Source organism: Pieris napi, chromosome 1, assembly GCF_905475465.1.
Source record: "Pieris napi chromosome 1, ilPieNapi1.2, whole genome shotgun sequence".
Taxonomy (NCBI): Eukaryota; Metazoa; Arthropoda; class Insecta; order Lepidoptera; family Pieridae; genus Pieris; species Pieris napi.
This window is the reverse complement of record NC_062234.1, coordinates 7,787,630-7,801,366: the sequence shown is the minus strand read 5'-3', so window position 1 is coordinate 7,801,366 and position 13,737 is coordinate 7,787,630. Positions and strand designations below refer to the sequence as shown.

Here is a 13,737-nt window from a genome sequence, read left to right as displayed (position 1 = left end):
ACACCACTCAAGCGGGAAGCATTAATTTTGTCATAACAATCGCTCTACTCGCTCGCTCTTCCAAGGTTTAATACAGCTAAAAGCCCCATTCATATCTTTACTCTACCACTTTTTTAATGTGTCATCTTGATGTATTTTATCAGAGCGTAATTTTATCACGACATTACTCTCTGCTTTTGAAACTTTCAATATCTGTTGTGTACGAGCTATTTCACATATAGGCGTTAGCTCGTGGTTGGTACTGGATATTCCATGCGTTATCGCGGTGTAGTTTGCTTCGATTGGATAAGCAAATTCCTTTTCATTCTGTATGTTTGCTCCTGGAAGTATGTATATATATTTGCAGCGTCGTTACAACCTCCGAGCAAATCCTCCAAAAAAAATCCAAAATCCACTTTTTATCATATTTGGATACTACATTGATTAAATATTACGGCTACATTAGAAAAAAAATCCATGTGTTTTAAATTTCAAATTAATCAGTCGGTAAAGTGACGGATTTTATAGAAACATGTGAATTTTCTAGAAAACTGTGTAATTTAATGTTATTATTTTTATTTTGTTTCAAAACAAAACTAACATTTTATTTTGTTTCTTTGCTTGTATGCTAATTTTCATAAAACCTGAATATGAATTAAAATAGTTATGACAAAAACTAACTATGATTATATTATTTTAAAATGGCTGCCCTGTAAAGTTTACTATTTGTCAGATCCGTCACTATTCTACGACTATGACGAAATTGTAGTATAATAACTAACAGCGAACTATGAGATAAGTTAGCGTATATACATAAAAATGCATGTATCACAGTATACTTGAATATATATTACCGTATGCCGGTATTTAGAGTTTGCTGGTCCTGAGAGCTTGAAATAACTAAGCGAAACATAATGAGTTGTTTAGTGCATTTTCAGAGAGGGCCTAATACGCGACATTGTTAGAATTTTCAAACGGGTTAATATCAAGAGAGGTTGTGGAATGTTTAATTACCGCTGTGACATACAGCGGGATGCTTGACGCCACCCAAACCGTTATTTATATTCATGCAAATGTAGCTCTTTGCGCGTACGTTTAGACTATGACCAAATTGTTTTAATACCTTTTTAAAAATGGAAAGAAAAACTTGTTTTCAGTGTTTGTAACTGAATAACTATAACTCTATGATTTAACGAATCAGACAATATTACGACGTATCAAGACTTCCATGTGTGTGTTAAAATGCTTCAGAAAGAATCACCTAGACTACCTTTTTAGAGATTCCGGTAATTTCGACATCGCAATAAATTATTATACTGTACCACTAAAATAATTAATCTTCAAAATATTTCGTAGACAGTAAGCAAATTGCAAATGTAAGCTACTCAGGCACTACAATCTCATAGATTTCATTCTCGGTGGAGAATTATCGCGAAAGCCTCGACAATTATTTACAGCGCACCAAGCCGAAATTACAACACGCTGTTCTGTGGGCTTTTATGTTTATTCACAGGTTATTATTCCGTAGCGGATTATTTGAAAATGCTCACCCGTATATCACACGCCGCGCTTTGGTGGCAGAATGTAAAAGTAATCGCGGTGAACATGTCGGAAATTATCCTGTTGTAGGCTTAGTGCGGTTATACGAGCTCGTTTGTAATGCTCACACAGAATGTATTATGGACTTTAGACTCTAACTCTCCGATATGTGTGACATACATGATGATTAATACCGCCAGAGACTAGCCTATTTACTAATGTATCTGGTTTGATTATGTACTGCTGAAAACCAGTGATAAACATAATCAACGCGTGGATTTGAGTAAAGATTTGGAAATACAGTTCTAACATAACACACATAATGTATTTCTTGACTTTTTCAGCATCTTATCGAAGGATATAGATTATTATTATTTATAGTTACGATCAATTTCAGTATAGTAAATAAGTAATAGGTTTTCTGAAAAGACTGTAGCTGTAGCCGCATCACTTCTTTAAAATCATTATGAGGCCTGAAATCCTCATATCTCTATTTCTTTTGCAAATGGGATTTCACGTTTCACGTGTTACTCAAGCTGGAAGAAACAGCAGCGTTCCGATATAAACGTTTAGTTATATAAGTGAAATCGAGGAAATTCAGATAATGTGACAGTTGTACCCATAAATAACATGCCATCAGGTAAGGCGTTATCGGGAGTAACAAACGGGGACCATTATAACCACTGTTATTACGTTCAAAATGACTCGCTTTAGGAAAATGTGGATAATAATGTAACCGCGACTTTGCAAATATGTTTTAAAAAATTTCATTATAAATCAAGCTTTGGTGTAATAAATTCCATTCTACTATTCAACAGAGATCTAATAAATTATTGCAAGTAATTACAAAATTAGGTTCAAAATATTTATTTGTTAAATACCGCTTAAATTATTTTTATTTTTTTGCGACTGAGCCGCGAACTAGCTGCTGTGGTCTCTGGCAGAATGACCAGCGCTGTGGAACAGTCTGCTTCTCTGAGCCAGGGACAATTACAACCTCAGAACACACGCATTACACACTTGAAACGAACCGAAAGGGAAAAGGGATTTTTTTTTTGTTATCTCTCATTATAATATTTTTCCTTGATTATTGCTATTATGTGTGTGTGTTTTTGTTAGTAATAAATGTTATATCTATGTCTAAATAGTTAATGTTAGAAGGATATTTTTGTAACTCAGTTCCTCTTAATAATTGTATATATTATGTATATGCCCATTAGTAGTTGCCCAGTCGTAGAAACATCATAGCTTGTGATTAAAAACAATTATAGTATTCAACATAGCAAGGATACAAAGCAAGTAATTATTATTTATAGACTCTTTGATATGTGCTAAAAATTCCATGAACTGAAATTTAAATTGCTGACGGTGTCATAAATATCCAAATTTTAATTGCAATTTACTAGAGAGCCTTTTGTAGGCATGAATATTAAGTCAATGACCCTCACGTGTTACGTGGTTGGGATGGATTGATATTACATGTGAAATTATTTTACGTTTTCAGTAGATACATTTTTAGGACCAGATTTGAGGTAGATTCAAATAGCGTTCTCTAAACAACTTTTATCATTAAAGCACAGCCTGATTTGCTACTTTAAACGCAAATGCTACTGCTGTCGCCTTGCCACAAGCGTATGGAAGCTGTCCACGGTAAGCAATGAGGTATGAAGCGGACGCGCTGTTATACTAGTGAGATAAAATATAAAAAATATATTAAATTTAATCAGCACATAATTTAATAAAATGTTTTTTATGAGTTTGTATGAGCTACGATTAGGAGTTATAGATTTATATTATTTTTTAATAAGAAAAAGTAATAGAAAATTGCTAACTTGGTTGTTGAGAGTTCTGACAAGTACAATATGAACTACACGATCTTGATACGAGTTATCTGGGATCTGTCAATAGGTATGTTTAAAAAGAATTAATATAATGGAATCATTTCATAATTTTGATTACCAGATATTTACATAACGTGTATAAGCACCTTAAGCCAGAGGCAAATTGATTTTTGATGTCGCCTCTTACGCCGCGATAATTTTCCCCGGCAGTCTGCCGCCTCATTTACTTACAAAAACTTATTTTGTCGGTAAACATTAATAACGCTATGTAAAAGGAGCCTACTGAAGTCATTATCTCGTGATAAATTAAATTATTAATTTCACCTCCGACTTTAATTCGTTAATTACGCTGGCCAATTTCTGTAAAAATATTTAGAAGTTGCACCTTCACTTTCATTAATCTTCAATATTTAGTGGAATTATACCAAGTATCCCTATGCCGATTATGCATTTCCAGTTTTATTTTCCTACGTATCCATTAATCACCTTCACAGCGTTTCCATTCACGTAAAACGCCTTAGAACAATTCAGTTTGTGTTGGCTGGAAAACATTAAGCGTATATAGGTATATTGATTGATATTATCCCATTACCAGGTGTCTTATATCATGTTATTATAATATTGCTATCGCTGTAGAACAGCACCAATCAGTATGTAAATATGTGGGGTAAGTGAACGATCTGGAGTGAGTGGGTGCGCCAGCGCGCAACAGCCTCCGGCGTGTTCTGCGCCCGTGCGCACGCTCCCATCGCTTCGATACCAGTTCTAGTACACGATTTATCTTGTCTACAATAGACATGTAGCTTTGTATTGTGAAATGTTTTTCCTAAACAAAATGCGGTTAGCAGTGAAGTTTGTGCTGGTGACATTTACGCTCAGCGCTGTCAGTGCGGCGCAATTTTCGGTATCATCCACCCCCTATAGACGACATCGCCACACATCTCCATGCCACGAAAATGTCACCCACGATAGGGTGTTGTTAAAGCGTGTTAGTCTGATATCGAAATATATATTTACGGGAAAGGTGCACGGCGTGAATACAGGAAATACCACGAGGGTGTATAAAGTTAATATACGACGTGTTTTAAAAGGCGATCTGAATGACATTGGCATAACGGTTGGGTTCGGGAAAGCGGCGTCGCTACTATTCAGCGATGCTACAATTTTAGTGCAAAGTTCGATAGACTGGAAATGTCGACCTTTACGAGTGCGGACGTATGCTATATTTTTAACAGAAAGGAATCGCGGCAGTGTTGGAAATCCCGTACGACTGAAGTTAGTTGTTGAACCCGTATTGCTGACGCTACGCAACATAGAGATTATAGAAGCTGCTATCAAAGGTGAGGGGTTTTAGCTATGACGCTAATATTAAACAGAACATATTTGTGATCGTTAACTATTTATGTTTGAACTAGTTTGAGTTTGAGTTAAAGTTAAAAATAGACTACTATTTTACAAAATATCGTATAACATTAAAAGCGTGGTATTTGTAAATGTCTATATCAAATTACTAACAGACACAATATTTCTGTATTTATATGTAAAACTATAACATTGAAACGGTGATACTCTGGTTTACATATAAGCTACATAGAAGTCCCAATTAAGTACACCATATATGCATACCGACCTAATACCAACGAAATCACTATTGTTTCGCGAGAATCAAATCCAGGACATCTGGTGTATGTACATATATATCTACCACGTGAGTTCACTTCGTAAGATAAAAAGGTACATCTAGTATCATGTAACAAACGAAATCGCAGCTATCAGCGTCAGTACGCTTATAACGAAGGATAAGAAATTGATTAGAATAATTATAAAAGCTACCGTATCATGCCATTTAAGTAAGAGTTAATGGAAACGCTGGCGGTTTAACGGTAGTAGGTGCGTTGTAAGCAAACAAGTAGGCGGCAATTAGTTGCAGGGCGGGGCAAGCGTCAATGTCGTTTGCGATGACGGAAAACTTATTGCGGTTATAATATGGGAAAATTTAATTACTGTTTTCATTATTTCATAACGATGTATCTCATGCGATTTAATTGTTATTTTTTCTTTAAAAAAATGACAGCTGTACTCAGAGTCATTCATTAAGAATTAACTATTATTTAAAGCTTTTAGTAAATAAGTACACCATATATAAATCGTCTAAGTCTTACTTAAAAGGCCGGCAACGCACTCGCGAGCCCTCTGGCATTGAGAGTGTCCATGGGCGGCAATATCACTTAACATCAGGTGAGCCTCCTGCCCGTTTGCCCCCTATTCTATAAAAAAAATAAGTATAAATAAAAACGTCAAAAGCTAAAAAAGTTTTTCTCTGTTTAGGCTTCCTTAAATGACTTCCCAACTATTAATTAAAAAACGCGAATTGTAGTCCTATTTATTTATTCCCGAGGACAATTGCTGTCTCAAATAGCTTTATACTATTCTGGAGAAACTTAATAAACACATTTTAAAACTACTTTAACTGTGACAAATAATGTTAAATAATCGAATCGAAAACCATATAATTAAAATTATTATTAGATGACAAATGAAATGAAATTTACTACAAATCGGCATGATACGTTTAAATTGTCTATTTTAAAAACTAATCTGTAAGATAATATTTACTCGATGATTTTTATACAAATAATGTTATGAATCGAATAAATAACACATTGTACACCTGCACATTCACCTTTTACGAAGGTACGAAATGAAGATAGGCCTACAATTCTTCTTTGCAGCAGACTTGCATTGCATTCTTATTAGTTTTTTGTACAAAAGGGGGCAAACGGGCAGGCCCCTCTCATGTTAAGTGATACCGCACGCCGTCCATGCACATTGCCAGAAGAAGGGACGCAAGTGCGTTGCCTTTTAATAATTGGTACGCTCTGTTCTTTATGGACAGTGGACAGCTGGTTCCACAAAGTGTTGGTGCCCGGCAAAAACTGCATTAAAAACGCTCAGTTGTGGAACGATGGACGTCGAGGTGATGCGGGTAGACATTCTGCCTTGACGTCTCAGCTACCATTAGAGCTTATTTTAGTTGACAGACCTGAATACCGCAATCATATTTATTTTATCAAGGTTAAATAAGAAATGTTGTGAAAACATAATCAATTGTTAACATTGTACGTTTATTAAATGTGATAAAATACCGAATGAATACTAATACTAAATTGCTGATAATACTCAGGTTTATTAGCAGAATTATGGAAGACAGATAAAGTAATAGTGAGTAGGCGGTAAAGATATTGCATCAATTATTATGTAGCTATAATCTAATGCAGGTTATTAAATTATCGACCCCCTTCAGAAATTTGCCTCACTTACCTCACCATGGGGTGTGGTGGTTAAGAACAATGAAATATACTCATGTAGTTATGATTTCGAGCGAATAATGACTGTTTAGGGTTGCTGGACACATATGGCGGATGATGGATATGAAATGGAGAAGTATTTTATTTACATGGTTCCAGTGCTCATATCAAACAGAACCTCAAATCAAATAATCTACCTCAAAATTCCTAGATTACTAGGATCTAGTTATTGCATTAAATACTAGTACACGTGGGTAGTAAAATTCCTGCCCTATTGTAAGGCAAGCTATAATTCACTATAAGCAAATTGTGATATATAAAATCCAGTTGATAATAAACATGTAGGCACAATAAAACATTCCTGGGAAGGTTACATACAGGTCCGTTTACGACAGAATATCATCCAGCATAAACGGGAGATCTGACAATGACTTATTTGCCGAGTTATAAAAACGCACTCAAAACATTTTTATGTTTATTTCGCTCTTATATTTCACACGTCGTCTTTGCTAAGATTATAAGAAAACAACGTATGACGGCATTTAATGTTCAAAGTTGATCCTGACTTTAGCCGCGAATTCTAAGAAATAATCGTAAATTAAGTAGCTTTTAAATTAAGCCTTTTTATTTTAGAGTCCATAACATGAAATATAGTTTGACATTACTTATGAATATTCCGTCATTACAGATTATATAATAAGTATTTTTTTATAACAGAACACTTAATTATTAGCTATTTAATTAACTAGTCATATGACTGTTCCAACGAGCGAAATGCCCTTTTTAACAAAACTATGTAATAAGTATAAAGAAAACAGTTAGAACTTCCCGCGTACCGAAGTGAGCATTATCATATTCATGAGCAACTAAAAGATAATCAAAATATTAGTAAAAGTAGAGAGCTTAATGTCTAAACTTCGCAGGTCATTAAAGTTGATGATGGAGTTCGTTTCAACTTGGCTTGGCAACTTCAGATCCTTTGGGAAAGCAACACCTCGCAGACTCACCCGAATAGTTTTTGTTATGAAAGTTTTTCAATTTGCTTAAATTGATCGTTTTTATCAGACAGATTCAATCAAGTCGAGGTTATTTTAAATCGAATCGTAAAACAACACTTTATTGAGTGGTAATAATTGACTTGTCTCCATTTTAAATGGTCGAAAAACTTGACGAGCCGCGCGTTGGATTCAATGAATTTATCGCATATAAATCGGTCTTCCATAATTGTTTATGTGGGATTAATCGTTCGTTTTGGATCGATCGCCGCCGGCGCCCCTCTCTCGTATATATCACTAGCTTGACGTGCGATTCAATTAAAGCTACAACTGACATAGGCCGCTAAAATGCATAAAATTCATAAGACACATTCTTACATATTTTTTATCATACCGTACATGCTGTCATAACATGCCTGCATAAGTGATGAGTTCTGCACGATCTTGAATCGTGGTTTTCAATTAATATGGTTGTACTTTAGTATTTTAAAATATGCAACAAAAGTGCGAAGTCTTTTCCAAATGAGTGCACGAAGAATTTATTACGGCATATCCGAAAAAATATAAAAACTAAAATCTATACCAGGAATATTGTTTTCCAATTAATTGAACGATGCAAGTTGCTGAGTGAAAGCCAGGAATATTTCAATTAAGTGTCGGAGCATATGCTGGCAAGTTGGTGAGTAACGTCTCATCCGAGAGCGGTGGTTAAATCTGCTACAGATAATAAAGTGGACTGTATTTACGACACGCTCCAAGCCAAGTTATCGGTCGATTCGATTAGCCCAATAGAGTTTACTGAGCGTGTCTACAACATCCGAACAAATTACGTCACTATACAAAGTTTCGGTTGCATTAATCTGCTTTATTTTTATTTCAAGGCAAAACAATTCATTAGTTTCGCCTCCAATAACTTGATATTGTGAGGTGTCGTTTGGACGCATAAATTGAAAACGGTTTTTATTATTACAGCTTCCATTAAAACCTTTTACGATTCGATGGCAACTCCCATTTCACCGTTCCAAAACACGCCAAATAATTAAATTTATTCAGACGGTTTATGTGAATTATAGTAGAAAACGATACTTTCAATTTCTGTCGGAATAGAGATATATATTCAAAGTATATTAAGGCATATTTATGATCATTATTCATATTTACTCAACTTTAAGTCATAAACGTATTAACATTATTATTGGATAAGCCTTTGATATGTAATGCAATCACTTACTTGACTCGTATAAAACGAATAATATAATGAGTGTTTCGAAAAACGGAATAATTTATATGTATTAAGTTAGTCAGTTTTTCGTAAGCCTTTGACGGATTATAAAATAAATGTATAGAAAGTATATAGTATAAGAGTAAATATTTATAGATATCTACATGTACAATACCTATGTATATTTTATTTTTAAATCGATTAATTGGAGTTTAAATGCGACACGGCGGTGTATCCGCTTTGTGCGGTTGAGCGCTTTTGCACGAATAGTGTTTTATTGTACCAGAGGATTATTGGAAAATTCGTCAGGCCCGTATATTCTTTTGTTTACTTTAAATAATTAAATTCTGCGTTTTCCTTTGGTAGTTACAATTTATGAATTGTATTGAATATTTGAATTTGATTGTGCTTGCATTTCCACTGTTGTTTTTATTTTCAATAATTATTAATTTATTTATTTCAATAACAAAATTAATTAAATATTCCGATTTATTGTAGATGCAGGAGAATTTATCAACATATCCTGTGCTTGTTTTATATAAATTTATGTGAAAAAGTAGTAAAAATTGAGCACAACAGACGAGGAATATATTTTCATCGAAATAACCAAAAACCTTAGCTGTAACCAAAGTTGTTAATTTAGGGTTAACGCCCAGTTCTCATCTCATCATCTAGTTAAGATTTTAATAGATAGCATAGTTCAGTCACTACACTGAGTACGGCTAAGTCTTACTTATATAGAATACACGAAACGATATTTCTCGTGGATCAAAGTTTAAATATATACGTATTATTGCTTTTGTAACCGAACTATCTTTGCTAATATGGTTTAAACTACGCCATTTCGAGAAGAGACTATGAAGCTAGGTCATTGTTATATCTTAGTTTTATGGAGGCAGCAAACGAGCGGTATTGTGTTGAAGCGATCGATTTAAGCGGCGATGCAATATTGTCGAGCAAAACGACTACAAAAGTTGATTGCGCTTTTGAATTGTACGAATACCGTACTTACTCTGCGCCTACATACAATAGCTAGCCTTGTATTTTTAGGATTATCTCAAGATAAACATGCGTACGTGAAATTATATTAAATAAATCATCCTTTTGTCCGAAAATGTAAGTTATACAATACTTGGTATTAAATTAGCCACGTTATAATTATACAATACTGATTAGTTATTAAAGCATAACAAATAAAAACATTTAAAGAAAAAAACTTTTTAACCGGATTGAAGTTATGTATTTCAACTTATTTCAACTTTCTCTACAGCTGTGATACTTTTTGACATCTAACATCTTCTTCAAGTCACCGTGACCACGCACGCTGTAAAGCACGCGAAACGTCGGATAAATTTAAAATTATGTTAAATAGTTGTAAATTTATAATAATACAGAACTTCAATCCGGTTAAAAAGTTTTTTTCTTTAAATGTGTAAAGGTTATGTAAATCAAAAACATTATTTTTTTATGAATAAACCAAAAGTAACTAATAGCCAATGAGATTTAAATAAAGTATACAGTATAAAGAAAGGGGCCTTCATGAAAATAGCGTAATATTGCCTAAAAGGTTGGCAACACACCCGCTAGTCGCTGCAGCGACAGCTGACGCATTGCAGGTGTCCATGGGCGCGCCCGGGTACAAAAGATTCCCCATATCGCATTTGAAGAACTGTCTACGTGGAAACACGATAGAAAAATGGAAGCACACCGACGAAACAGCTGCAATAATTAATTTATTCCTTCCAAATGTTGTTTCGGCCTTTTCACCCAGATGTTGACAGATGGATTCTTGTCGTATCTTTACAGGTTCAGGGTTAGACAAAGTGCTGCCTGTCGTTGTAGCAATACGACCGAAGAGACGGTGTTATGTGTCCTGACCGACTGTCCAATGTAGGTACGACAGGTATAACACTGAACGAGCTATGGGAATAAAAGTAACAGAGACGAACTTAAAAGAAATAATGTTCAACAATAGGATAAGAGGTATCGTTCTGGTATTAGCTGTAAATATTATACAAAATGTTGTTACAAGAAAAGGGTAATAGTGCTTAATCATCCAATATCATACCAATACCAATATCATTTACTTAAGTTGTACCAAACGTAAATTATTGCATATCTCCTACGACAACATAGCCGAGAAATTAGCTTGAAATTATATTTAAAAAAAATGATGAAAAAAAACAGCCGGTTTTTTATTACTTTATTTAACTTGATCCGCCTGCTTCTTTGCGTCTTGTCTATTTAATAAATAGAAAAAATACTGTAAAAGAGTCTGCCAAGATTTCATATGAATTTATATTGAATACGCTTCTTTGTCAAAATTATATTAAACATATATTATTCGGATGGTAGACTTGATAACTTAGCCAATACAAATATGAAATTAACGTACTATGCCCAGTGCAGTGAACTCTGTGGCCACGGGAGAGCTCATTTTGGTTTGTAAACTTTTGTACCTATTGCGGAATCTCCAAACTGCTTTTGAATTTGTTTGGCAACTGTGCAATAATTTTAATACTCTGTGATATCCGTATTCATATTGTAGTTTAGGACTAAGTTTTCCTATTATAATTGCAATTCAATATATTGGAAAATTGTTTATGTGACGGTATGTTTTGAAAAGTTTTTTGTTTCTTTAATACTTACACATTTGGTAAAAGAAAATATCGTTAAATACGGCATGTCTCACCTAGGGTGTATGGAAGACAAAGAATGCTTATTACTTATGTACTTGCCTGTGTGTTTGTATTATCAATGAAAAAGATGCAGAAACGTGAGCCCTATAAAGCATTGTAGCGTAGGAATGTTTTTCTTTATTTCAAAAATGTAGATTATATAATATTTCTCAAAAATTACACGAAACAAGAATAAGCTAAAAATAACGTCCTTTCATCCTTATAATGTAAACAAGTTGAATAAGGTTTTATTGATCTTGTAAGACTTCAGGAAAATTTCCTTCACCAAAATATAACTGTACACGACACGGGAAAATGAAAACCACAAACGTGAGAAGAATGTAATTTCATGCCTTTATTTAATAGCAGATTACTCTCTTGAATTTTCAGCATACTTACGTAGAATAAATTTTGGTAATATAGGCCAATTGACATTGTAGGCACGGCCGCTTTAGCCTTTATGCAAATAACACGGAGACACCAAGAAACCGATCGTGTGTGTTAGATGCTTACATCTTCACGAAACATTAATATCATCTCCATAAAATTTGTACAGTAAAAATTTACATTATTTGTAGATTTATAACAAATACAGCTTAAGAGCTGGTACTCCACTGAGTACGTTTTATTTGATGCAGGGAATATATTAGCACAAAGTCTTCGAGTCGATTAACGAGTCGTTTAATGTTTTTAATTAACCGTTACAAACATGAGAATTAATTATTAATGAACATTTGATTAGACCGCAATAGGGAAATGTAGATCTGTGTTGTGTCAGAAACGTGATGTCAATAAAAAGAACTACTATGAAAGTTTGAATGATAATACCAATGTGTAAAAAATATTCATAAGAATGTTTTTTTTCTTGATTGAGTTATGTTTATTTAATGTCTCTACGGTTAATGAGTTTTATCATCGGACGTCAAGGCAGAATTCATCCCATATCCGTCGTTCCACAACTGAGCGTTTTTTGCCGCGCACTACCACTATGGGGAACCAGCTGCCCACTGAAGTGTTACCGAACAAATTCGACTTAGGTCCCTTCAAGAAAATAGCATAACAATTCTTAAAAGGCCGGCAACGTACTTGCGAGCCTTCTGGCAATGTGGGTGTGGACGGCGGCGGTATCACTTAACGTCAGATGAGCTTCCTGCCCGTTTGCCCCCAGTTATATGTTAAATATATAATAGTGGGTGTGCCTCTTGTTACAAAAAAAATAGAATATTAATGGAATCAAAATCCACACATTTCAGTGCTAAGAGAGTGTCGACTCCGTCAGTCTTAAGTCAAGACTGACGTTGTCGATCGCGGACATTTGCAGAGCTTATCTTAAACAGCCTTGGTAAGCAAAATGCATAGAATTGGTCCCCATGCTTTTTACTTCTTATGCTAAGGTTATGCAATTGTTCTTTTGGACCAGTGGTCGCTGGGGTTATTTGAATCATTTAACTCGGAGGACCTGTTTTCGATTCCTGGCGAAACAAATTATTGTGAGTTAATACTGAACCTATTATCCAATGTACCCATAAAAACTGATCGGACTGTTACCGACTAGTAATGAAAATGATTTGTATTTTCTATATATTCAAATAGTATAAGTAAGTAATATTACTGGGTAGTAATATTCTTTAAATAAAACTGAGGTCATTGCTTCATCTCGATAATAGCTGCATAAACAATGTAATAGATATCTTAATCAAATCTGTTATTGCGACTCTATAACGAATAGTTTCAGCCCACGCGGACCATTAAGCTCTGAGCCCTCTCAACTTCACATTTCTCCTTCGCGTATATTTTGCCGTGAAATAATTGACAGCACTGAACAATTTATCTCTTTGATCCCTTTGCATACGTCACAGTCAATGCGCGGGCGCTGCGTACCTTGCCAAAATGGATTAACGATGCAATCGAACAGGTAGGTTAATTTTCTTACTTGAAATTCAACTTGGAATACAAAACAGCTATTAGTTATTACTATATAATTCTATGTGGTTACCCAGCAAGTATGTAATTAAACTACATATTTATTTATTTATTTATTTATTTATTTAGTTATAAAGCCCACAACATCACACACAGTCATAAGTACACCAACTATTTCACAAAATCCCACATCTAAAATGTGTGACAGTTAATGCAAGCATAAGTTTCTCAGTAAAAAAAATCAAATAGAAA

General features: G+C 34.3%; 1 protein-coding gene across 1 annotated transcript in view; it reads left to right on the top strand.

Moving 5' to 3' along the window:
• Window positions 1-4,150: 4,150 nt before the first annotated feature.
• The window catches only part of LOC125063768 (agrin-like), a 141,048-nt gene continuing 131,461 nt past the window's right edge, over window positions 4,151-13,737 (top strand). The window contains exon 1 of the mRNA XM_047670424.1: window positions 4,151-4,699. Within this exon, the coding sequence (XP_047526380.1) occupies window positions 4,177-4,699 (523 nt within the window). The 5' untranslated portion in view covers window positions 4,151-4,176. The remainder of the gene's footprint in view (window positions 4,700-13,737) is intronic.